Genomic DNA, 27,830 nt, shown 5'->3' with positions numbered 1-27,830 from the left:
TCCTCCTGCTGCTCATCTTTTCCTTTCTCCTCCTCCCCCCTCCCCCCCCCCCCATTCTCCCTTAGCTAGCTCCCTAACCGCACTGGCCGACTGGTACACAAAGCAGCGGATGCGGGAGAAAGGTCTTCTAGCTTCGCAAGCATGCATTGAGTAGTGAGATCACTCCTGTTATAAATATCTCTGGGCCACGGTTGAAATTTGTTCGGGTTGTTTCTCTCTCTCCTCCTTTCTCCTCTCCCCCCCTTTCTCTTTTTCTCCACCCCCCCTCCCCTCTGAGGCTATGTCCACCGAGTGCAGAGAGGGGAGCAGGATAGGCACGCAGCCGCCACTACCGCAGTCGCACCGGGGCCAAGGATCCCGGGAGGACCCTTGCAAGATGCTCTTAGGACTTCTGGGTCTGGAAGAATGAGCTTGTCCTTCCTTTTCCTCCTCCTCCTCTTCCTCGGCCACCTGATTCGCAGCTCTCGGACTGAAGAGAAGGAACTCTTTCCCAAAGCGCAACTAGGACCCACAGTCAGTAACCGTAATCGAGGGGGCAGCGGCAGCAGGGGCAGAAACAGCACTTCTTCCTTGATTTCTTCTTCCTCCTCTGCCTCCTCCTCTTCTTCCCTGGGAATTAAAGGCAGCGGCTCGGAGCGGAGCAGCTTTCAGTGGAGCCCATCGGGACGCCGGACTGGTAGTCTCTACTGCAGAGTTGGTATCGGTTTCCATCTGCAGATCCATCCGGATGGCAAAGTCAACGGCTCCCACGAAGCCAATATGCTAAGTAAGTTGTTTGCTATCCTAGAAAACCGGCCTCGCAGCGCCAGGTGTCGGGCGAACTGGGAGAACACTGGAGTTCAGGGAAATAAAGACATCCTCTCCCGACTCTTGGACACTGGCACCCGAACCAGTGCTAGTTATAATCACACGAGTTGGGTGGGGACCCATCTTTCCTAGACACAAACAGCACACATACAAGCTAGTGGTTACATATATTCATATCTATATATACCTGCAATCCAGATTTTCGGGTAGCTTAGCTAAGTAAGATACCACTTTTGTCGCTTCCCCATTCTCTAAATGTAAACACCGATAATGGCATAGGATGACAATCAGAACCACACACGCGCGCGCGAACACACACACACACACACACACACACACACACACAAAGACTCGATTCCCTCCTCTCCTCCAATGTACTCTCCGCTTCCTACCTATCCCCTCTCCTCTATGATTTTGTCTTTAGCTCAGATTTATTGCATGGCTGGAATCCTCATTAAGAATTAAAGCACATCCTTGCCCCCGTGTCCCAACTGCTTCATCGAAAAATACAACACTGCAAGGAACAGCAAACTATTTTCACAAAAATCCTGTAAGGACATCTGACACCCGGTCATATCGCCAATCTCCACCACATGCTGTATTTGCGAAATATCCCAAAAATGGTGATTCTGCTAACAGGCACGTTTAACGGGGCGATCTGATTGACATCAGAATGAAAATCAACTGGGCTATTTGCAGCTCCTTGTAATGATGGTTGTCCGCTCAGTCTTTAGTATTCCTGGAGGTAGATTAGAGGACAGATATTTATGAAGAAACGGAGAGCAGACAGGGTTGGAATATAAGTACTAAGATGTAAGGGATTCAACATTCTCAGCTCTTTTTCTAAAAAAAAAAAAAAAAAAAAAAAAAAAAAAAAAAAAAAAAGAGTCCTGTGTTAGGACTTTGCCAAGTTTGCAACTCCCTCCCATCAGCCTTTTAAATGAAATTTATAATGCACCTCTAAATGTGCATTCTACTTCTACTACCTCCTTTATCCTTCAAATACTTTTAACATCTCTCTTAGCAAATAATGACAGCATTTATGCAAATTGAACTGCGTTCAGTTTTTCTTCTCTGCCACTTGCTAACTGGGTTTATGGGTTTTGGGGGTCTCACATTATAATACTTAGATGCCCTAGCAAATCAATTACCGAATTAGCCCTAGAGGAAAAATTAGTACCTCTGTGAGACATTAAATAAAACATTTTGGTCAAGAGGATTTTAAATAAGATTGTTATTGGAAAAGTAGGGAAGGAGGGAGAGAGAGAGAGAAAGAGAGAAAAGAGAGAGAGAGAGAGAGAGAGAGAGAGAGAGAGAGAGAGAGAGAGAAGTAAACTATCTCTGCTCTCTACACTCTTTCTTCAAAGTGTTTCCCTCAAGCTAACATATACTCTAAAACTACATGTTGATTTGGGTGATTCCAAAGAGCTTGATTACTTTGCTAGTTCCCGGATCTTATTAAGCCTTTGAGCCTCAGTTTCTCTCTAAGTTTGGGGGGCTGTTTTTGTTTTTTGCTATATATAACTTCCAAGGTCCCATTTCTCAAAATCCATGATCCTAGAATCCTTCAGAGTCATGGTTATAGGTGCAGGCAATGTTTGAAAAAAACAAGGTAAGGTGGCACAGAAAGGCCAGCTCTGGTCCACGCAGTTTCCAAAAGCCCAGAAGCTGATGGCTGAAGAAAAGCAAAGACAAGAAAAGGATGCCACAGGATTGAGTAGAAGCACAAGGGTATATATGCATGTATATTAGGTAGAAGGTGCTCTAGAATGCCTCTTCCCTGGAGTTGAGAGAAGCCTGTCATAACAGTTTTTGGTTATCTTAACAGTGTTTCAAGTCTCTAGCAGTGTGAGCCATCAGTTTCTGTGAATCAGCTCATGGGTTCCATATTCCCTTCATGGCTCTTCAATGTTAGTGTGGAGCTGTAAAGTCAATGCTCCATGTTTTGGACTACCAAGTTTTCCTCTTTTAGCTTGGCTGAGTGGCAGATTTTTGTGTAACTGGCTAATTCTAGGATTCTTCACAACTTCACAGATGAGTAGAGGGCTCTGGAGTTTGACCTTCTGAAAATGGACATGCATATCCTACCAACAAGAATTCTCCCCTCCTCCAAGATCCAGGGAATGCATGGCCACATATTTTAGGGAGCCCTGTCAGGGTCCTTTCATTTATTTCTTCTGGTGTTATGCCTGCAAGGACAAAGGCATCCAATTCTGGGATGAATAGAAAAGGGATTTTGTATTCCATTAACCTCCCCTCCTCTCCACTCTAATCATTAGTATGAGGAACTCTTTGGTCCCTACCATCAAGATCCACACGTCAGCCTCAAGTCTTTCCCACCTCACAGAACAATCTTTCATTCCTCCAAAGGAATCATTTCGAACATCACCCTAGATGGTGTTTCAAAATCCCCACCCCCACTTCCCTCCCAGAGTCTTTTTTTAGATCTATCTTGGCTAGTAATCACTTTGGGGTATCGCTTCAATTAGGATAGTTGTGGACCCTAAGTAAAATTCCTCTCTGTTTCCTTCTTTGTTTACATTTTATGTAAGTTTTTTACATAAGTATTTCTAATTATGGAAAATAATTTCTGTATGAATGCTGGTTCCAATCTTCTTTCCTGAACAAGAGATGACCTGTGTATCTGAGCAGATTTAAGCAAAACAGGGGAGATACCTGAAATTTTATTGTTGCCAGAGTATGAGAGAGATTATTCAAGATAGAGAGAAGAAAAATATATATCTAAGTTTAACAGTGAATGTTAGAGCAAATTCATTTAAGAAAAGAATTTATTGACCAGAATTTGTTTGCTTGTTTATTTTAATCCAAAAACTTGCCAGTGAGGTAAATCACTTTATTCATGGTTATCATTGACACCTGCTCTTCAATTTATACTCTCAAACAGTGGCCTAGGGATACTTAGAGGTATCCTTCTTCTTGGTTTGCTTCCCACTGACTAGCAACACTTTAAAACAGCTAGGATTGTATGAGATAAGGGGAGTAAAGATAGCTCTTATTTCCATAATACATCGAGGTTGTTTGTGTAACATACATATCTCTTTTGATCTTCACAACAACCCTGTAAAGTAGGCAGAAAAGGATTTACTTCTATTTTACAGCACAGGCTTATGGGACTTTCTCAAAATCACACCCTTTCACCTTTGGATCCAAAACTTCTGAATTTTCTCTTAGTATCCTTCTACTATATTACTATCCCGCCTCTCTCTGGGAACTCTTAGGGAACAAACTCTTTCGAGTGTGGATGTACAACTACTATTCTATAATTTGATTTTAAAAGAGTTGTCTAGGGCCTGGAGGAATTAAATGATTCATAATCAGTATATGTCAGGGATAGGATTTGAACAGAGATCTTGAAATCTGAAACTTGATTCCCTGTGACCCACTGCCTCACATGTTTTTCATTAGCCAAAAAATGAATATCTATGTATCATTCTGGGAGATATAGACTTCTTTTAAGAGTTAACACTTGTGTGATTTTTTTCTTATTAAGCAATGTTAAGTTTAGACTTTTTAACAGAATGAATTTTAGTTACTAGATTTTTAATACTGGAGGGACCATGTGGCATACTAGATGTGACACGTAAGACCTGGGTCTAAATCTCAGCTCTAACACATATAGCCTAAGGGACTCTGGGTACATTATTGAAACTCTTGGTGTTACTCTAGGCAATTCTCTCAAGCTATAAAATGAAGAAAAGATGCTGATCTGCATTATTAAGAGGTCTAATCCAAGATCAGAAAACCCCTGATCTAAAGGTTCCATATCCCAATTAAATCACAAGTCCATACCATATCCCCAACATGTATATTTAATGTATTGATACCTTTTGTTTTTATTTCACAATCATTTCTTTATACATTACTTCCTTCATCCTTGTAATTAAACTCTCCTTTGTAACAGAAATCTCTTCACCACCACTACCTCCAAAAAGCCTATATACACTTCATGCAGTATTTGGTTCCCAGATTCCTTGATTCTGCTGGGAGCAAAATTAGACTGCAGGCTGGAGTCTCAGTTCCAAGTACTGGCTTCACTACTTGCCTGCTGTGTCATGTGGGGCAAATTGCTTATACCTCTCCCAAGTCTTTATTTCCTTATTTGTAAAAAATTTCACTTTAATAATCTCACTATGTGAAATTATAGTAAATGTAAAATATATGTATATATGCTATAAAGTACTTATAAATATAAATTACTCTCATATTATTGCTTACTTTTTATATGCCCAGCACTACACTAATTGCTGTGAAGAATGAAAGGAAGTTTAAACCCTGCTCCCTACTCTAGGCATGAGAACACCCACACCCAACAGTGCCTTATTTTTTCCCTCTTATAAATATTAAAAAACCTATAGGTTATTTCTGTCCTATCAGTTAGTAGCTTAAGATTCAGAATAAGAAGGGCTGGTAGTAGTACAACCCTTTTATTTTACAGATGAAGAAATAGAGGTTCACAGAAATGAAATGATGTGTTCCAGGTACCATAAGTAGCAAATGTGTGAGACAAGATTTGAATTTGTTTCCTCTGACTCCATAATCAGAGTCATTTCTACAGTAACACAATGTTATCACTTTGTGGGTTTCATGCATCTGAAGTAACAATCTGCAGCACAGGGAAAATGATTGAACAAAAGACTATATGTAAGAGACCAATGATAGCAGAAGAGATAGGGTTGTAACAGAGCATGTTTAAGACAGTTGACAATCATTAAAAGGATCTTGAAACAGCACTAACAATGTTAGTGTGTATATTTTGCAGAAAAGACAGAGAACTATTCAAAACATGATCACTTTATATATTTATCTCCCTGAGAAAAGATAATTTTTTGCCATGCAAAGTCATTCCAACATTTCTGTAAGTTCAAAAAGAGTTATTTCAAACATTAACATTTTAACAATGTGGATATATGTTACAAAATTATTTGACATTAGGAAATTTTTTTCAAATTTTTGGAGTTCTGCAGTTCAAAAGGATGGATTTTGGAAGCATAGACTTAGAATTTAAGACCCCTTGTAATCCAACTGCCTCCTTTTATAGATGAAGAAATTGAAGTTCAGAAAGTCACAGAAGTATAAAGAAAGTAGCAGAGTTATGATTCCAATTTATGATCTTTGCCTCTAGACCCAGAGCACTGAGTTTGAAAGAATTTGAATGGGGTGTCACATTAGTATAAAATTATCAATGTTAACATATTCTTAGGTTCTCTGATATATTTATCTGGGTGTCAGCGGTCTCAAATAAAGTGTCCTGTATCAGTAATCTGAAGATGTAGGTTCACACCTTAGATCTGTTATTCCCTTCTCTGGGTATTCGACTCTTCGTTTATAAAATGGTCAACTCTAAATCTCTTTAATTTTCTGTCAATTGGAAATACAAAGGGATAATAGAGATCTCCATTATTTAGTAGATCTGTAAAGGTTTTTGTCTCATCTGCCCAATCTTACCTCACCTCTTTTTCTTATATGTTTAAAATATTGCTGGAATGCAAGTGTTTTTTAAATGTCATAGCAATACCATGGGAATTGCTTGGAAATCATCAAGTTTGGCATAAGTTGCAGTGTAGGCAAAAGCCATATTTCAATGAAGCAAAAAACATTTGCCTGAAAAATGAAAAAAACTGAAAAACGTCATCATTTCATTTTTCTTCCAAAATGCTATTCTTTTTTCACTGATGCAAAAATACCTGCATACATATGCATACAACTGGATTGGCCAATTATTCAGGTGTTCTAGTGTTTTGTTAACAGCCATGATTATGTTCTTTCTAGCCAAAATGGATTGGGGCCATGTATACTTTGTCAAAGGGAAGTCAGAATTAAGCAATCATCTCATTAATCTGATTCTTTAAAAAAAAAAATTAAGTTTTCTATAAATTGGCCCCTTCACTAGCCATTGGGGAAATATAAATAGTGGTGTTCACATAACACTTTCAGTTTAGCTCTTTGCTTTACCCTATGTACACAAAGAGTATGTCCTCTAGGCATCACAATAACCCTGAAAGGTATAGTCTCTATATACACTTCACAGATGAGGAAACTGAAACTAAATTACTATGTCACCTCTTGACTACAAATATTAGATAAAATAATTTTTAGGCTGCCCATCTGGGTACTCTTTTTTTGGGCTTAAATTAGCTTAAGTGAACAGAAAGAATTATCTGATGGATTTGGGCAATGTAAGGTAAACTCAGGGGAACATACAGTTTGAGGATTTTGAGAAAAAAATGAATGTTTCCTGAATTTGCTCCCCCTTCTTTTTTTTCAGTTCTTTATTTGGTTATAGCTTCTATGATTTTACAAACCAGTGAATATTCATTGAAGAAGGAATTGTTTACATTATTAGAGCTCTTGTTATGTTTGCACAAAAGATACATTCTATATGATTTCATACTTAAGATATTTTCCTCTATATCTCAGAGGAAAAAATTATCTAGAAAACACACTTCTTCCTAATATTTTCCATTACATTTCAATAGTCTCATTCTCTATATTATGATGCATAATTGAGTATGTTTACCTTAGAACAATGAGTTTGCCTTATGCTTAAGTGGACCATATAGATGTCTGTGTCCTATCACTTGGGAGCCACCAAGGATATACTCTTTCTTCAAAATATCTTCCATGTTCAGGTGTTATGTTTCTTTCAATTCTTCTATTAGTGATGAATTCATTTGAATTGAGCATTTCTCTCTTCTAATTTCTTCTTAAAATGTAAACATTTTGGGAAGGATAGCATATTAAATCAATAAAACCTCAGGGTAAATTATCTTGGAAAATTTTCTTCTGTGATTAGGGAAAACTGAGAATGGAAGGGTGGTTTCTGAGAAGGAAAGTAAGGGAAAAGGAGAAAGGAGAGTCTGAATTAAGAATATGAACTTTAACTTGCTATATAATCTTACACAATTCATTTCTGCTCAACAGATATATTAACCATACATTCTGTTAAGGTTTGTCCTTTTTCTCAGTATAATATTATTGCTAACAAAATCTCTGATTTAAATACTCAACCTTCTAGGCTTCTAAGGACAATAGGATTAAATAACTACTAACTTCTTCATAACAGATATTGGCCAACTAGCTAGCATTTATTGAATATATGCATTAATTTACATATAGCCACAATCTTAGGCCTGATTTATTTATTGAGATTTGGCATAGTAAATATGTTGCTTTCCAAAAACTCCTAGGAACATATAGGATGAAAGAACATAGAAAATTTTATCCATTGCCCAATACAAATGAATTATCATGAAACCACTACTGGAGTTGCTTTGGATTTTAAGCCCTTAACATCTTTGTAATGTTTGCCAAAATATTAAAATAAGGTCTGTAATGTTTGCCCTGGATCTATATGAATGCCTATGTGAATTAGTAAAGTTTATGCAAATAGATTGTACTTTTCAAATTAGGAAATGTAAACATATAAGAATCAGTTGCATATATTTCAATATTGCATTTCATTAAAGCATATCTCATTTTTAACCACAAAAAAGTACAAGTTTCCTGGGAGATGAATTATCAGTAATAATTCCCTCAAAATACAGTTTGTCTCATAAAAATACAATGGTCATAGCCTCAAAACAGATGTAATATACTAATGTTAAAAGTCAAATACTTTTATTCTTTGAAACCCATATGAGCAAATAGATAAATAATGCTAATTTGATATAAGAAATAAATAATATACAATTGCTAGATTGTTCATTTTCATTCAGATGGATCGTCTGAATGATAAATTTCAGTTTGTTTTCTTTTGAAATACAAATTGGAAACTTTAAAATGTGAAATTCTAAGAAATAATAACGGGGATATATCGTGGAGGGTATCTGTCCCCCTACCACATTCATTCCATATTTTAGAGATTTTGCTATTTTTATCTCATTTTTTTCTATTACATATAGTCAATGCAAAATTGCACATTTCTAAAGGTACTAATACTATTCTTATAGAAAGAACCTTTCCCTGGAGTTCTTAATAAGCAAATTTGTAACAACCTTAGAATAAGTCTTTAATTAGTTTCCTATTGTTAGACCTGCTTCTTTGAAAGATTTATTAAAGAGTAGTAGTGTTTAAAACATAATATAAATTGAAATTGACAGGGAAATACATGACAGTAACTGATGTGTTTGTCCACACCCTAATGGCAAATAATATTACTTTATTTTTTTTCTAAAAAGTTTCTTTAGGAGTTTGTTTTAAAATGAGCATTTTTAAATTTGTCGTTGCTTTTCTTAAATAAAAGTGTTCAGTAAGATTTTTTTTTTCAAAAAGTCTTTCAGATGACCCTTCTTGCTACAGGGAATTGCCACCTGGCCAGGTAATTTCATGGAATTTGGCCGAGAGATTTGTCTCAATAGTGCTAAGTTTAAGTACACCTTCTTTTTCTGAAACTCTTCAGGGGAAACCCTAATGTAAAATAGAGCATCCCTTTATAATACAAGTATGATCACAATTTATATGTTTATAATTTATATAGTTTATAAATGTGGAGAGTTGTATATCAGGTGTTTTGAAAGTGATGATAGGTCCACAATATGATGGGAGGGAAGCAGGCTTCTTTTGCCCTGTCTCTCTAATATTCAGATAATGGAGAAAATGAAAACAGGGAATTTCTCCTCACAGTATCAACCACAGTTTTTCTGATAAATATAAATATATGACTGCAAGATGCTTAAAGCTATATTCTAAGATACGTACTTTTAAGGCATAATATTGATTTTCAAAATCCAATCTGTGGATTCAATCAAAGTTGCTTCACCTATAGTTTTCTGCTATTTATTCCTTAATTCTCACGGATTTATAATTTCCAAATAAAGGAACAGAGACCAAAAAATATCAATGATATTGGACTAATATATATAACATGAATTAAGTAATTTCAATTTAATTTTTACATTTCCATGAAAGCTTTAACTATAACTATAACTTTAATCTATTATATGACTATAAAAACTTTAATCTATTAAACTTAATTTTATTGAACCAACATTTCTTTATATTTCACTTAAAGAATAAATTATTTATATTTAATAGAAAAGGAATTTATTATTCTTGCCAAAAACTCTATATTGGATTTTAAAGCATACTGATGAAAAAGTTCCTTGAATTTCTATATTAAAGGTATCATCATCAAGTACTATTTAGTAAATGTTAATCAATACTTGCAAGAAAGCAAATGAACATTGATAGTAAAAGAGACTAATGAAATCTCTTTGGAGCCTGCAATTAATAATTTAAGGTATTAACCAATTTTCTTAAAGTTAATATTGACCAAAACAAGAAGATAGATTAGGTTTTACAAAGAAGATATAAAATAAAGAGAAACTACATATACATTGAATTCTTCACAGCATTATCAAACAATCTGTGTTTTATTTTGGGATTTCTGTCATCCTAGGTATTTTGGAAATATTTGCTGTGTCTCAGGGGATTGTAGGAATACGAGGAGTTTTCAGCAACAAATTTTTAGCGATGTCAAAAAAGGGAAAACTCCATGCAAGTGTAAGTAGAATTGTGTTATGTTCATTAATTAAAGATGTTAAGGAAACTTTACATGCAAAGTTATTTTCCAAAGTCATTAGGTAGAGGTGACAACTTGCCCATATGTATGTGTGTGTCTATATGAATTTACATATTTATACGTGTACATATCTATATTAAAGTTATAGATTCATTTGTGTTTTAGCAAAAATTGGTTTTGTTGTTAAACATTTGATATGCATTTCAACCACACAAATGTTTTTATTGGATTCAAATATCCTCATGAATTATAAAGAAGTACATATAGAAATGACATTAATTTTACTTGGAAAATATGAATTTTCAATGCTTAGAAATGGAATGAATGCAAATAGTGCAAATGATGTTCATATATATCTACATTTATGATTAGGATACTTATTTTCATTTTGAGTTTATTCTGCATACATCTAATAAGATCCAAATGTTATCTAATACATGTTGTAAACAAGTAGTTTGTATTTCATAGATTACATACAAGTAAATTCATAATTAGATAAATAATTTCATTTGTTTTCTCAAATGAAAAGTACATGAACTTTGTATATGCAGTCTCTCATAACATTGTTCCTATATTTTATGTTTATGTATTAGCCTTATAAAATAGTTTCATGTCTAAGAGGATTTTGTATATTCTAAGATTATTTTGATTCATAAATATTCTTTGTTTTTACAATACTATAGTGCTTATTACCACTTTACAAATCATTGTTTTTCTGGCACCAAGAGGAGAGAGGGGGGGACCACTCAAAAAAAAATACATGTGGAAGATATTTTATCCAGTGTAGTGAACAAACATTTAATGGCATTATTCAAGAAATAAATGTTTTTAAAGGAGATTAAAATGAATGCTAATTGGTAGGAGAAACACTTTAACTCAATAAAAGAAAAAAATCACTTATGGTGATCTTAGAGATTATTTGACTCTGGGAAATTTTTACATACCAGTTAAATGTAATGTAATGATTTTACAACTCAATAAGCCTTTAAAAAAAACTCTGATTGCTTCTTGGAATGAACAATGGAATATGAAATGTTTCTAGATCCTACAATATAACTTAAAGTTATGGAATATTTTTAAGATAAAAGAGAGATCATGATGAAATTCTATATCCAATTAACTTAAAATAATGATTTATGTATTTTATATATATATGTGTGTGTATATTTATAGAAACATAATTTTCAACGCCAATGCTTTACATTATAGTAACTATAATGATATGCTATATTAAAACATCTGTATTTTTATTTTGCTATAGCATCTTTTGGGGAAATGTTGGATACCCCATTTTATCATTAATCCCATTAGCAATATTAATAAAGGAGATAAACATAAAGGAGACATATCAATAATAAAGTATCTATGATGAATAGAATAATTTTTCTCCAATCTATTTTCACTAGTAAAAAAGATTAAATTTTACAATATCTATCCATCTATCTATTTAAATATAACCATATAATATACTCTTGTTTTTTGATAATATTTAATTAAGGTAGAGAAGAACAACTTACTATTTTCTTTAAATTCAGATTGCTAGCCTATGGCTTATATAAATTAGATTAAACTTGGATTAGGTTAAGAACAGTTGTCATCAAAAGTACTGAGTTACAAATGGATAGCGATTAACTACATAATGTTATAAGATTGGGATACTTGATTCCTCAGTCAAATTCAAGCAACAAATTTCTAGAAATTTGACCCAGATGTTTCTAAAGAAGTCTGGTCTAAATAACATAGATAATGCAAAAACACTATATGCTCTCCTGTCCTGACTTGACAGGATAGTTATTTCATGGCCTAATGAGCTTTAAACAGAATAAGGCGAGTCTTGTTCCCATCACTCACTGAAATGCTTTGATATAAAAGTCATTTTGATGACTTTGAGCTGAAGTGGAGATAAATATTAATTCCTACAATTATGTGGACTCTTTCAAAACCATATTTTTCAAGCTCTCATTCTCTCATCTGAGCTTTATGAGCTTTACAAAACCTTTTCTTTATAGGACAACATAATTGATTTACAAATCAGTTCACTCTTAAATATTCTGAATTAAGAAATAATATTAATTCTAGCAATTATCAATTCCATGCAAGGTTAGGTTTTTTTCCTTGTTTCAAATCTCGGTTTACATTTTTGAAAATTTAATACTGTTTCCCAAATATTGATTAGTTTGAATCACAAAGACAGTTATATAATATATCCACATACAAAAGATGTATTGTGAAATCTAGATGAATAATTTTGAATTACTTTCAATAAATAGTTTTATAAAGATGTTGAGCTTTCCTATAAAGCTATAGCATTCAATTCAACAGAGGAATTTATGAGGTATCTCCATGGGTTTGAGGTACTATGACAATAAAACTAAGAGAGTTCCTACAAGAAGCCAATGTTAAAAGAGCAAGTGAAATAATTCTTACTATAATCAATGCTCCCCTCAAATCCCATCCTTGACTTGGAACTACATTGACTTCTTGTTGTTGTTTTGAAATTAATACAATTGAAGATTACTGGATACTTACAGAGTTAAAAAATGGGATTTGGAGGCACATCCTGAGCTTTCAAAATTATCTTGTAGCTAGGTAAACATATGCTAAAAAAAATACTGTTCTACTTAGTCCCATATGGAAACATTTGGATTATCTTACTCTGTTGAAAAGTTCTAATTATGGCTTTTTATTAACATTTTATGTTATATTTGGGGGATATCATCTTGAGCTAGAATCTTCAGTAGTGAATTTTCAATTTCAGTCTACCTACATGAGACTGCTGATACCACCCCCACTAAGTTACCTTGTATATACTATGTGTCCCTGGGTATAAAGACATTGAGGTAAGGAAGAAATTGTTTCATTTTTGTTTCACTATCCCAAGTGCCTTGCACAGAGGCTGGCAGATAATAGGCACTCTATAAATACCTCCTGATTGATTGATTTGGCATGTTAAATGAATTTTAATGGGTAGGTTTTGGTTGGCAACATTATAAATACTTGATTAAATTTCAAGATGAATCTTTGAATCTAAAAGTGGATTTTTAAAGATATATTTCCTTTAATTTCATCAGTGAATGAATGGATACTTACAAGCCTAAAAACATCAGCCCAGATTCTTGACTGGGTAAGGAGACAGCAATAAGCATGTATTAACAACCTACAATGTATCAGGAACTATATGAAGTGCTTTAGAAATATTATCTCATTTAATCCTCAAAACCACCCTAATAATATTTATATAATGAGAAACCAATTCTGGATCCTTGTAATTAATCTGGATTTGAGGCATAAAGAAGATCTGGTTTTTGTTCCTTCAAAATTATTTTTATTTGTCTACTTTAAAAAAAAAAGTATTGTGTGGGATTACAAAGAACTGGTTTCATAGCACTGTTTAGCTCAATCATAGAAATTTTTTTCATTAATTCAAATATGACCATTATTTAATAATGCTACTGGTATTTGGCAATTTTGTTAAAAGCTATAAAATACTTATACTTTTATATAAAATCACATACCCACTCCAGTGTATATAGGAGTCTTGCAGGTTGTACTTTTTTTGGGGGAAAAAAAAGCAGCATTAAATTCTATTTAGGAATAAAAGAACAGATTTTAGGACTACATTGACAAGTTGCAATGCACCACAAATGTGACTAGATGGCCATGTGTAATATCTTTTACTTCTTCTTTTAATTGATTTTCCCTAGTAGCAATAAATAAATAAATAAACAAAGAAATAGATAAGCAAAGGAACCCTTATGAATTCAGTGGGGAAGTCCAAAATTGTCGCTCAAATTATCTCATCTATTAGTGCAAAAATCATTCCTTCTATACCTCTTCTCTTTCTCAGATAATTCTTAACCTGAATAAAAAAGTTTTCCTGGAAGTAATCCTTTTAGTTCTCCATCTTCTCTTCCTCACCACTCCTTGCATTTTAATAGGAAGCCCTTCTTCAGTTCCCAAGAAGGTCCAGATTTTATTCTTCTGGAAGGAGATCTCTAGCTTCCTATTTATAAAGCAGCTTTTAGCTCCTCCTTAGTATTCTCTCTCAGGAAAAAGTTTATTTGTTTCTTGGTAAGGTAGAAAAGTATCTTCCTTGACAGCTCAGCATCCTGCTTAGCCTTTACTTCTATCTTTGTTAAAATATTTTTCTTAGGGGCAGCTAAGTGGTGCAGTGGATTGAGCACCAACCCTGAAGTCAGGAGGACCTGCATTCAAATTTGGCCTCAGACACTTAATCTTCCTAGCTGTGTGATGCTGGGCAAGTCACTTAGCCCCAATTGCTTCAACAAAAATAAAATAAAATATTTTACTTAGTGCCAAAACACTTTTAAAGTAGGGAAAGGGTGAAAGGAAAGAATAAATGAGGGAAATACAGTTAACAGTAGTAATTGTGAAAAGAATTTCAAAACAAGTTTCTCTGATATGGCTTCATTTCTCAAATGTAGAGGGAACAGAGTCAAATTTCTAAAAAATAAGAATCATGCCTCAAAAGATATGATCTGTGCCCAAAGGGTAATTAATTCATATGTGTCTTTTGACCTAACAATACCACTCACTTGGCATGAATACCAAAAGAGATTCAAAAAACAAAAGGAAAGTGAGTTATATGTACAAAGAATATTCACAGCCACTCTCTTTTCAGGTAGAAATTGAAGGGGATGCTTATCAAATGGGAAGTAACTCAGTAAACTGTGGTGTGTGCTTATGATGGAATATTATTGTTCTATGGTAAATGATGAACAGGATGGTCTTTGGGGAAAAAAACCCTGGAAAGTCCTCCTTGAATCCAAGCAAAGTGAAATATACTATATAAAAAGTAATAGTAATGTTTTGGGATGAACATCTATGTGACCACAGTGGTGGTCATCCCAGGACATGGCTATTACTTTGCTATTCTCAGTAGTACAACCATCCACAACTATTCTGAAGGACTTTTGATGAAAAATCTGATTCATACTCAGAGAAGGAACTGATAGTGTCTGAATTCTCTGTCTCTCTGTCTTGTCTCTCTTGTCTCTCTGTCTCTGTCTTTGTCTCTCAATTTTTTGATGGTTTAATTTTCATTAGAATGGCAGATCTATGGTTTTTTTCACAACTTTTTTATGAAAATGTTTGTATAACTTCACAAGTGGTTTCTTAATTGTGGTTGGTGATCAGGGAGAGAACCTAGAACTCAAAAATTTAAGAAACAAACGTAAAAAAAATTGTTTTGAATGTAACTGGGAGAAATATTAAATAAATAAAACAAAACCAGAGGAAAAAAAACTTTCTTAACTCCAAAAATAAAGTAAAATAAAATAAAATGTATTACTTAGGGCATTTTCTGACCTCTTATAGATATTTCTTCTCCCTAAATTATGCTTAATTGTAAAACGTCCCTAATTCCTAATTCCTACTTCTTAAAAGATATATGCCTTTTCATAATCTTGTTATTGTTGAAGCACCTTTTTAAAATCTTACTATTTTCCTTCAGTGAACTCCTAAAAGTGCTGGATTGATATAAATTCTTTCATTCTTCTATTAAAGGATATATATATATATATGTATATGTATGTATGTATGTATATATATAATTGTATTATTTTTATTGTGATAAAATGTAAGCTTCTTGAGTTCATAATTGTTTCTTTTTTTAAAATCTAGTACCTAGTATAGTGACTGACACATAGTAGACCCTCAATAAATATTTATCCATTAATTGATATGTAATTCTCAATCTGAAGAATCATAGAAAATATAGTAAAAAACAAAAATCTTCTAAGGGCAGGGCATTATGAAACAGGTAAGGATATTGTACTTGATCAACCCTAAAGCAACCCTACAAGGCCTCTCCTCTTATTGAATACTATACCTGTTAGTTTACCTAGGAAAAATCATTTTGATTCAAGGTATGGTCTAGGTTTCACCAGTTTTTCTTACCCAGCTTTCCCAGGGGCTTTTCTTAAAACCAGAGGTACTTCTCACACAGTGCAATGAAGAACAGAATAATGATTTTCATTCATATTGACAATCATTAATGAAATATCCCCTTTGCCAAGCTAAAAGCTAAAGTATCACCTAGAATAAAGTTTCCTCCCCAACCCCTATCCCCATACCTCTTTATTATCTAGGATATTATATTATTATATTATATCTAGGATATTATAATTTAACTTTGTTAGTCTAAATTTATTTAGAAGACCACTGTCAACTCTGAAAATTCTACTACATTATTGGGAAAAGTAAAACATTCATACAAAAAGGGGTCATCTATCTTTGCAGTTCAAATACGTTTTTTAAAACTAATTTTTATGCCATGTAAACTCAAGTATATGTGCATATATATACACATATGTTACACACATACACATACACACATATATATGTATGCATGTATGTATGTATTATATAGTAGTCTTACGTCCGAATGCTCTTTCTGGTTCTACTTGCAGTTTGTAAACTTTTTGATTATGAGACATTTACTCATGATGAACTTAAAGGAAAAGAACAGATTTTTCTGCTTTCATCTTTATGTTTATTCATATTCATGACCACACACATGTGTCCACATGCATTCATACATGAACACATGCAAATACATGCATTGTGTAGAAGTATATGTACATATGCATTGTATTAATATGTACATATGTATGTATATATATGCACATACATGTCATTTATTCTCTTATGTTAATTTTCTTTGTATCTCTCAGTGGAGGGAGGAAGGGAGAGAATACAGAAAAAAAGAGAAAGAGAGAGAGGGAGGGAGAAAGAGAGAGAGAGAGAGAGAGAGAGAGAGAGAGGAAATGAACATGGGAGAATGGATTGAACTTGAAAAGGTTGATGCCTTTGAAGCAGGAGATTGAGTTATATTAAGTTTCTGAAGTCTAATGGTAATACCTGGAATTTAATCATGTTATTTATGAGACTAGAAGATCTTCATCTATGTAATTTTTTGGTAATTTTTATAATTCTCTTGATTTGGAAAAATCAAAGTGTAGTAAGTACTAATAGAATCTTAGGCAACAGAAGTGGTCTTCAGTGTTGGTCATGTTCATTTTAGTTTAGCTGCCTAGTACCTCATGACCTTAGGCAAATAACTTAAGGTCTCTAAGCCACCATATTTCAACTGTAACCTAAAAGGGTTGGACTAATAAGTACAAATTCCTTTAGGCAATGAAATGGATAGTATAATGGATAGAGTGCTGATTCAGGAGTCTAGAAAATGAATTCAAATCCAGACTCAAATGCTTTTATTGTGTGACCCTGGATAAGTCAGTTACCCTCTGTCTGCCTCAATTTACTTAACCATAAAAAGGAGCTAATACTAGCACATACCTTCCAGGGTTGTTGTAAGTTCTATTCCTTTCTTCCCCTTTTCTTTCAACTCTAAATTCCTTACATAAAACTAGGAAGGTGCTTTGGAAATTCTATAGTCTAATGTTATATTTTAAAGAGACAGACAGTAAATTCTAAGGACATTAAGTAATGGGCTGCAAGTCCTACAGCTAATAAGTAGTAGATCTTGGGATTGAATTAAGGTATACTGATTCTTTGACTACCATTCTACTCTTTCTCCTTTTATATACTGTTTCCACAGATAGACAGAGTATTGTAGAAGGATTAATATTTGGCTTAGAATTGAGGGACTTGGGTGTGCATCTAGGATGTAGTATTTAGTAGGCATGTGGCCATGAGTAAGTCAGTTAAATTTTCTGGGCCTCAGCCTTTTTCATCTGTAAAAATGGTAATAATGATAATACTTGATGTACCTATATCAATGAATTATTATAAGGATGACCTAAGATAAAACATGGTTATTGTTTCAATTACAAGGTCCAATAATTTAAAAATATTTTTCACTTTCTAGCTATCTGACTCAAAATTCCTAGTTCTAGAACTATTCTTTTTTGGTTAGCAAATAAAAATGATCAAGATGGTTGTCTGAATGGAGACACATTGCCCGCTCTTAACAGTACCATTATAGAAAACAATACAAAACAAACAAACAAAAACATCTCAAATTTATACTAAACTGAATCATGATCCAAAAATGTAATGAGAAATAATAACAAATTATTTTTCCTTTCCAGAATTGAAAAAAAAATCACCCAGAAGCCTATGGGCAAAAATGGGAAGACCATAAGAAAAGCCAGGATCAGAAAAGGCAAATAAGCCCAGCCTTCAAGCATGCCCAGAGATGGGCTAGAGACATGTGTAGATTACAAAGTTCTGTATCCAAAAGCGAGAAAGAAGACCCACTGATAGAGACCTAGTTTGTAAGAAAGCTCCAAGATGGAGACGTTGAAAGCTCTAGTGGGTATAGTGAGCAGTGCAACACACTGATGTTCCCATTAGGATAGACCAGGCATCCAGGTGCTCAGAAGTTCTGAGCACTTTGTTTTGAGATGCCATACATGGTATGAAATCCCATCACTCTGGGCCTAAGAGAGGCAGAAAGAAGTGGAAAGATGCAAACTGGGGAATTTTACTTTGGTTATCTGGTCAGTACAGAAAGCCAGGAAATCTAGGACCAGGTCATGCAGAGTAGATTAAATCATCCAAAAGCACATCTATGGGCAAAGCCTGTCTCTGGCACAAAGCTCCAGTGTAGTAATTAAAAAGTTGGCAAGATGAATAAATCAAAGAAAATACCGACCAATAATAAATGTATGTTATGTGTATGCATATAGAGAGAGATATGTGTACACATATATGTGTGTGTGTATATGCATATATTTGTATATTATACGTGTATATACATATAGGACAAATATAGAAATTCCCCAAAAGAAGGAGCAAATAACTCCATAGCAACTGTGGGCAGAAACTCAGTGGAAAAAATAGATTTTTCCATAAGGACTACATAAATAACTAGAAAAAATGAAACAAGACATTTTAAAAATGAAATAAAAACCATGGAGAAAAGAAGTAGAAAGAGCATAAATAGTTTATAAGAGAAAGAAGGAAACATTATCTAAGAAATAATCTTCCTAAAAGCTAGACTATATCAAATACAAATAAATAAATATGAGACACCAAGACATATTAGAACAAAATTAAAATGATGAAAAAGTTGAAGAATATATGTGTAAGATATCTAACATCAAATCGGAAAATGGGTCAAGCAAAAATCCTTTAAAATCATTGGATTCCATGAAAATCCTGTTGATGGAATTTTTTTTTTAAGTCTGAGACATTATGTTTCAAGATGTAAATGAAAACTTCTCAGATCTATTTTAGGACCAGAAGAAAAAGTCAAGATAGAAAGAATTTACCAATTACTTCCCGAAGTGAGGGGAAAGAAAATACAAGTGTTCTATTTTCTTTCTTTTAACCAACACATCAGTGGAATGTAAAAACATGAGCAAAGTTTCATATAATCATAGTCCTCTAATTCTGTAAAGATGTGAGACACATTTATATCAATCATCTCTTCTTTAGGGCCAGGTTTTCTCATTAAAACAACATGTCACTTCCCTCCCTTTATTCCTTCCTTTTTCCTCCCCCTCCTTTTCTTCCTTTCTTCTTTCCTTCCTTCCTTCCTCCCTCCTTTCCTTTCTTCCTTCATATCTTCCATTCTTAAATTTTATTTTTTTTTTGAGAATTACTACTAATGCATATTGGTGACAAGGGGGCACTACTGAATGAGGAAGGATAGTCTCTGAACAAATGGAAATTGATAATTAGAACCAAAGTGGTGGGAGGAGAACAGCACCACTTGGAGAGAAGTTTGAAGATGAGTAAGGCAACAATAGTGGAGATACAGGATAGCAGAAGTTCCTCCTCTTCGAAGAGTTGGCCTTTCAGGGAGACGAACAGAAGTATCTCACTTTTGCATAGATTTCAATTCTACTGTTGTTGTTTAAGAAGAAGTAAATCATAAGCAAACAAAAAAATCAGAGATTAATTTTACTTTCTATAGCCATTTTATTTTTTCCTCAAAATTATTCCATTTTCCAATTGGATATAAAGATAGTTTTCAACATTCATTTTTGTAAAATTTTGAGTTCTAAATTTTTTTTCTCCTCCCCTCACTTCCCCTTTCTCAAGTCAGAGAGCAATCTGATATGGATGAACAATCATTTTAAACGTATTTCCATATTTGTCATGTTGTAAAAGAAAAATCAGAACAAAAGAGAATCATAAGAAAGAAAAAACAACTCAAAAAAGGTGAATATATTATGCTTTGACCTACATTCAGTCTCCATAATTCTCTTTCTGAATGTGGATAGCATTTTCCATCCTGAAAATATTGGAATTGTCTTATATCACTGTATTTCTGAGAAGAGCTAAGTCTATTGTAGCTGATCATCACATAATCTGGATGTTATTGTGTACAGTCCTCTCCAGGATCAGCTTACTTCATTTGGCATCAGTTCATTTAAGTCTTTTCATGCTTATCTGAAATCAGCCTGCTCATCATTTTTATACAACAATAACATTCCATTACATTAATAAACCACAATTTATTCAGCCATCCCCCATTTGACGGGCATCTTCTCAATTTCCAATTCCTTGCCACCACCCTTTCTATGTAGAATCATAAAATTGTTCATCTAGAAAAGACAATCTGACAATATGTAATTTATTCTGCATCTCTAATCCATCAGAACTGTCAAAAGGTAGAAAAAATTCTTATTAATCAATCTCTTAAAAATTGTGAATGGTCAGTGCATTAATCAGAGTTTTAAATTTCAAAATCTTCTTAGTTTAAATTATTGTTATCTTTGGGTAAACTGTTCCCCTGGTTTTGTTCACTTGGTTTTGTCAATTCATACAAGTTATCCAAACTTGAAATATGCTCCTTTTGTTATGTCTAACAGCACAATCATATATATCACTATTATATTTTTCTATCATATTCTGTTTGGGCATTACCCAATCTTTGTAACAATATAACATCCTGCTATAAATATTTTTGTATATATGTATTTCTCACCCATCTTTTAAAATTCTTTAAAAAAAAAACCTCCTCTTTACAAGATGTTTTATAAGCTAAAAATCATTGGTCTTTTCTCCCTCCTCATTTTTTTAATGATGGAAGTTCTCATCTCTGTTGATTTTCCTCTTGATTCTTATTGCTTGCTTTAAGCCTTTGTTGCTGGTTCTTCATGACTCCTTATGACTTACTGGAAAAGTTTACTTTTGGGGGGAGTTCTAATTTTTAGTAAGTTTTTTCTTTCAATGAACTTTTAAAGTCTGCCTTTCTTTTTACCTGTTGTTCATGGTTCTGTCCTCTGAAAACAGACTAGACCTTCTCTTTCATATAACAGTCTTTCAACAATTTTAATCCAGTGTCCATGTTCCTGTATTACCTTCCCTAGAATGAACAGGCAGAACTTTCAAAGAGCCCTCATTTATCATGAGTTATAAGGTCCTTCACCATATTGGTAACTCTAAAATGTGGTACTTGGAACAAACATTATTTCAGCTGAAGATTGACTAGGACTTCCCCATTCTGTGAATCCTATGCTTTTCAATGAAGCCTAAAAATGCTTCATTTTTTTCTTTTGTCAGTGTTGATTCACATTCAGCTTAATGTTCATTTAAACCTTAAGATTATTTTCTCCCAGAAATTGTTATCTAATCACATCTACCCTATCTTCTTCTTGTTGAGTGGGGATTTTTACATTCCAGATTTAAAACATTATATTTAGCCTTGTTAAATTTCATCTTGTTAGATTTAGCCCCATATTCTAGCCTGTTCATTTTTTTGGGTCCTGACTGTCATCCAATGAATTAGTTATCCTTCTGAACATCCTTCTGTCTCTTTGAAGTGGATAAACATGCTACCTATGTGTTTTACACCAATCATTGATAAAAGTTTTAAATAATACAATGCCAAGTACAGCTCCTTAAGGTGTTTCTTTAGAAACTATCTTCCAAATTGACCTAGAACTATTGACTGTGCCTCTGATTTTGGCAATTCAACTAGGCCTGAATCCACTGAATTAGCCTCTGTATGATATGGATAGTATCTCCAATTTTTCCTGTCCATATCTTGTTTTTACACGGTTGTTTGAATGTTGACTCTTCATTAGATTATGGGCCCTTCAAAGCATGAACAGTCATGACTTTCTCTTTATTCCCAGAGTTTAGCACAGTGCCTGGAATATAAAAGATTCTTCATACATGCTTACTGGTGGACTGCCTGAATAATCAGAAATTTTTAAAATTATCATAATGTCTTAATAAATCTTGTCCTCTGACATTACTTATATTGATTTAATAAATATAGTATTTATATGACTTCTGATCAAAATGATGGTTTCTTGAAATCTCATGGGTAGGAATAAGCATTTATTAAGAACCTTCTATATACCAAGCACTGTTCCAAGTTCTTGATAACTATTATCTCATTTGACCCTAACAACAATCCTGGAAGGGAAGTTGTTTTTTTTTCCCATTTTATAGATGGAAAAACTCAGGCAAACAGAGATAGACTTGCCCAGAGTCAATTAGCCAGTAAGTGTCTGAGGTGACATTTGAACTCAGAACTTCCTAATGTGAAACCCAATACTCAATCCGCTGTACCACTTAGTGACTTCATAGGAACTTGCAATGGGGAAATTTATGTCTCTAAAAAATTTACTCAAAGTCTATGTGAATTCAAGATTGGCCAGCACAAAAGTCTCATTGCATGAGATGCAAGGGTGCCTTACATCCTTTTTAGCACCATGTATGCATAAGGCTGGGGGTACTTATCTGGGGTAAAGTTTTTTCATGGAAAAGCTTTATTTTCTGAGGAAACATTTATTAAAATGTTTACTTGAAATAGATCTTTTCTGCCATAATTCAAGGAAGTTTCCAGATATAAGGACCCAATTAAGATGTCTAAAACAGTCTATGAGGCTCAGGTCTCTATTTCTCTCTCTCTCTCTCTCTCTCTCTCTCTCTCTCTCTCTCTCTCTCTCTGTGTGTGTGTGTGTGTGTTTGTGTGTGTGTGTGTGTGTGTGTATGTGTGTGTTGTGAGTGTGTGTGTGTGTGTGTGTAATGAGATTAGTGAGGTATTTCCACTAATATCACTGAAGTCTCAAATGATTGTTGGCCCCTGTTGTTTGCATACTAGAAACTTTTTAAAGTGTTCTCTCTTCTACAACTTACTTCACCCAACAAAGAGGTCTGATCACTCCCAGTGGAACATCAGAACTTTTGTAACAAGAGTTTTGGGGAAGGGAACTTTTCAAGAAGGGTTTTCACTAATGCTATGGATCCTAAGGAGAGGGTCTAAAAGTTGAAAAGCAAAATTTATGTATCAATGAAAGTGAAATAAAATCCTTTCACTGAACAAACAACAATGACAAATTTTGTTATATTCTCCATATCTTTTTCCACTGCATCTTTAAGAAAAAATAAATGCAAAGCAGGGACCAAAGAATTCAGTATATTTCAAGGTAGTTGGCTCAAATTGTGGTTTTGATCATTCCAAATTTAAGTTTTAGAGACAATGAATTTTGTAAGACAGAAATGAAAATGAGGTCAGTACACCGTATGTAAGATATTTATCATTGCATTCAACTGCATTTCAAGAGAAAATTCATTTCTAAGATGCTTACCTTTTCATATAAGGCTGTAGCTTTTATTTTATGGTAAAACTTTGACTATGTAATTTAAACAAGCGAGCACATCAATTCTTTTAAAAGCTAAGAAATTAATAACAATTTCACACTTCTATTTGTAACGAATCCTTTTTTTGTTAAAAATGCAAAAAGAATTATTTAAATGATTTCTTAAAATGATACCAGCATTAGCTTTTACCATAAAGGGGGGCTTCTAGAGAATGGGAATAAGATTCCAAAGATATTACACTTTGTTTAAATTATTTGGTTTTCAATCTATTGGTTCTCAAATATAGAATGACTACAGATTATCAACAGTAGAGATTTAGAAAATTTGAATGCATGGGGGGACAATTCACAAATAAAGGCTGCCATCAAAACTCAAACTGTACCTGACTGCAAATAATCAGTTTAGACAAATTTACATGTTACTGATATTTAGTTCTCTACATGGGCCCTAATGTCCACTATCCCTATTTCACAGCTTTATTGTATGGAAAGAATGCTGTTATATTATTTGGAAAACATTATTATGCTGCTTTAAAGACTTTGCATCCAGAATGTTAGCTTCACTCTAGTAACTCTCTAAGAATTCAAGAGAAAGCTAATCAGTCTTGTGGGTCTACCCAAGTTTTTGCCTTGGGATTCTTTCATGTGATTTCTTATGTGATTTGTATGTGATAGCTTTATCAAGATCTATATAATTTAAACCTTCCAAAACCTGGAAGAGGGACCCACTTTTTCTTTCCAAATGTCTGTCTGTGCCTGTGTCTTTTTGTCTCTGTCTGTGTCTCTGGGCCTGGGTCTGTCTATCTGTCTGTCTGTCTGTCTGTCTTTCTCTCTCTTTCACTCTCTCTCTTTCTGTTCATCTCTCTTTCTCTCTCCTAAATAACCTAAACATTTTCTTTCCAAAACTATTTCAGAGTGGGGGGGGGGCCCTCATGAACAATTGTAAGGGTCAAATAAAATGTGAAATAGCCTTGGAACTTCTAAAAAGCTTTATTAGTGTAGCAAATTTTAAGAGAAGTGACCCCCCCCCTCTGCTTATTACTCTCTGGCAGATTGGAATAATTTGGACAGAAATGTGATTATCATTCATTCTTTGGGTTCCAGATGTTGGGGGGGTATAGAATATTATATATCTATACTCATATTATAGCTCCTAAACCCCTAAATGTATGCTTCATGTTTATGCACATCAGTAACAATACCATTAACTCTTAAACATGAAAAATTTACCAGATTAGTCAAAAGCAATAATAATCTTAATATAATTTTACTCAATAGAAGATAAAAACAAGCATAATAAAAATGTAATAGACCACTTATAAATCGGGGTTATTTTTTTCATGATTTTGAGAGATGGGGGAAAGGGTGATAACACCCTTACAGAAATCCAGCAGAGAATCATGTGAGTAGGCAAACATGTGACCAAAGTAATTCATGATCTTAAAGTCTTCAGGTCTGGATTCTTTCTGTCAATAATCTATACCACTTGCCACCTGTTACTCTTTTGAGATATGTCATTTGTGTTATTCTTGAGCCACTAAAGTGAAGATTTTTCTAAATGAAAGAAATCTTATAATTGGATTCTACAGTGGTTCCCATCTTCCTTTGGTTAAGGACATATGCAATGTAATATTCTTTCAATGAAAAAAGTATTTCTTTCTAATTCTGGGTTATACAAAAGTCCCCTCCCTCGCTTATAAGCTGTAATGGGTTTTTCCCTCATAAATGGAATAAAGAGAAATGACAACAAGTTTTGAAGAGTTTTCTCCTCTTTCAAACTATAGATGTTGTTAGAAAATAAGATTACTTTTCTACTTCCTTGTAACCTATCCTTCATTCCATTTTAAAGGATTCTCCTTTCCTCCAATCAACATTTTCAAAGAGTCAATGATCTAACTTTCCCCTCTAGCTTTTAAAATATTAAATCAGGGTCTCAGTGGCCTATCTCAAACTTAGGCTGAGAAACCCAGAATCCATAGTAATGTAAAATATGGCTTTGATGATTATTAAACATTAATCTCATAGTACTAAACAGTCATTTGATTTGACATTTCCTAATGATAAACCTAAAGTTATATTCAACTTAACAATGGAAAAACAATAGTTACTACTTTTACCTCAGAAAAGAATTTTCTCCAGTCTTCCCAGAACTTTTATCTGAAGAGCTACTTTCTCTGTTTCTCTTAGCTAAGTCCTCATTTCTTTTCTATAGTTCACACAAATTGCCTTTTCCGCTTTTCAGCAAATAATACATTTTCATAAGAAAAGGAAAGTAACTTAAATATATTGTTGTTGTTGTCTTTTCCTACCAGTTTGCTCCTTCTCTTCCTACCAATTTTCTCCTTCCTAGAAATTACTTGTAGTTTTCTCACAAGCAGAGCCACAGGACATTTGCTGCTTTATGCACTTATTTGATGATATATTTTATAAAGATTTATGTTATTTATGCATAAATATTTCTATATTTATATTCACTTATATGTTCTTTATATAACAGAATGTGAATAAAATTACATGGTGGCTATCTCTTAGTGGTACAAAATGTAACCCAAGGTTTCAGAACACAAATTCATATGTTGCCAAGGGACATTTCTTAAGGAAATGTTTCTGGTTACTTTTAAGATTAAGTGTTCAGAAATTTGCAAGAGTCTACCTTAGAAAAAGGAGCTTTTTTCTGCAAATTTGCAAGGGACTACAGATCTCAGAGGTCATTTATTTTTAGACCTTTCATAGAATTAATGACAATTAAATGTATTAAGACATCTAATTGCAGCTTTTATGAATGTTAATGTTTGGGCTACTGAGTCTGTGGTAACTCAGTAGAAATCAGTGTCATGAATATTAGAACTGATAGAGCAGTGTTAATGATAAAAATGTCTGGGAAGTTTTATTTAAGGGCATGAAATAGGGATCACGAGAAACTTTGCCTTCTGTTATTTGAATCCAAACTGAAAATTTTGCCACTCAAGTCTACTGAAGCCTTTCTTCTGAAAGTCAAAATTCTCTCATTTTGCTTTCTAGGCCAAGTTTACAGATGACTGCAAATTCAAGGAGCGGTTTCAAGAAAATAGCTATAATACCTATGCTTCAGCCATCCACAGGACAGAAAAGACTGGAAGAGAATGGTATGTGGCACTCAACAAAAGAGGTAAAGCCAAAAGAGGTTGTAGCCCAAGGGTCAAACCCCAACATATTTCTACACATTTCCTTCCAAGATTCAAACAGTCAGAACAGCCAGAACTTTCTTTTACAGTCACTGTTCCAGAAAAAAACAAGCGACCTCCTAACGTGATCAAACCAAAGGTCCCCCTTCCTGTACCTCGAAAGAAGCCAAATACAGTCAAATATAGACTCAAGTTTCGCTTTGGATAGCAGTTGGTCTTGTGAGAAGACTTTTTTCCCTTCACTAGTTGCTATGGGTATCTTCAGAGTTCTAGACCTAGAATGTAGGACAAGCTGCACTTTTCTCCATTAAAGCAGTGCAGGGAGGTAACAATTTGCATCTCTAGACTCAAGCAATGTTGCCGATTTACAATGAAGAAGCGTTCAAACTGAAGTGATGTTCTTAGTAGGAGCCTAAAGGGAAGAAGATGGCTTCAAATCATGAAAATGGAAAACCTTTTGTTTGCTTACTTCTCAATGGCATTTGGACCTCTATTTTCAGGACTGGATTGTGTATTTTGATGATTTTTACAAAACAAATTGAAAGAACATACATGGAACATTTTTATTTTTTTTTCCAAAGAATATTTTGGTGCAGAGAAAATATTTTATTAACTCTTTTGTTTTTTTTTTAAGAAAAAAAGCATATTTTCTTACTTTCATTATTGCAATTTAAGGAATTTTTTAATGTAATATACATCACTTATCCATGCATTTAAAACTCTTTTGTAATTTATGTGCATCTCTTCTACATTTTCTTTTCTCCC

The 27,830-nt window shown here is 33.7% G+C and overlaps 1 protein-coding gene and 1 long non-coding RNA gene across 2 annotated transcripts in view; one reads left to right on the top strand and one right to left on the bottom strand.

Moving 5' to 3' along the window:
• LOC116419796 overlaps nt 1-27,300 on the bottom strand; it is a 30,770-nt gene extending 3,470 nt beyond the window's left edge. The window contains exons 1-2 of the long non-coding RNA XR_004230099.1: nt 27,221-27,300; nt 7,346-7,648 (exon numbers count right to left, since the gene is read on the bottom strand). This is a non-coding gene — a long non-coding RNA (uncharacterized LOC116419796). The remainder of the gene's footprint in view (nt 1-7,345; nt 7,649-27,220) is intronic.
• Nucleotides 247-27,287, top strand: FGF5 (fibroblast growth factor 5). Its single transcript, XM_003772972.2, has 3 exons — nt 247-766; nt 10,226-10,329; nt 26,923-27,287. Exons 1-3 carry the CDS (start codon nt 406-408, stop codon nt 27,271-27,273), a joined length of 816 nt encoding a protein of 271 aa, XP_003773020.1. The 5' UTR covers nt 247-405; the 3' UTR covers nt 27,274-27,287.
• Nucleotides 27,301-27,830: the final 530 nt, after the last annotated feature.

This window comes from Sarcophilus harrisii, chromosome 6 (genome assembly GCF_902635505.1).
Source record: "Sarcophilus harrisii chromosome 6, mSarHar1.11, whole genome shotgun sequence".
Lineage (NCBI taxonomy): Eukaryota > Metazoa > Chordata > Mammalia > Dasyuromorphia > Dasyuridae > Sarcophilus > Sarcophilus harrisii.
The sequence above is the reverse complement of the archived record's forward strand: the minus strand, read 5'-3'. Positions and strand labels throughout refer to the sequence as shown.

Excerpts from the sequence above, each read along its gene's own strand:
- FGF5 (XM_003772972.2), top strand. The coding sequence starts at position 406 with ATGAGCTTGTCCTTCCTTTTCCTCCTCCTCCTCTTCCTCGGCCACCTG. Across the intron at positions 767-10,225 it reads CCACGAAGCCAATATGCTAA|GTATTTTGGAAATATTTGCT; the intron begins GTAAGTTGTTTG and ends CTGTCATCCTAG. Across the intron at positions 10,330-26,922 it reads AGGGAAAACTCCATGCAAGT|GCCAAGTTTACAGATGACTG; the intron begins GTAAGTAGAATT and ends TTTGCTTTCTAG.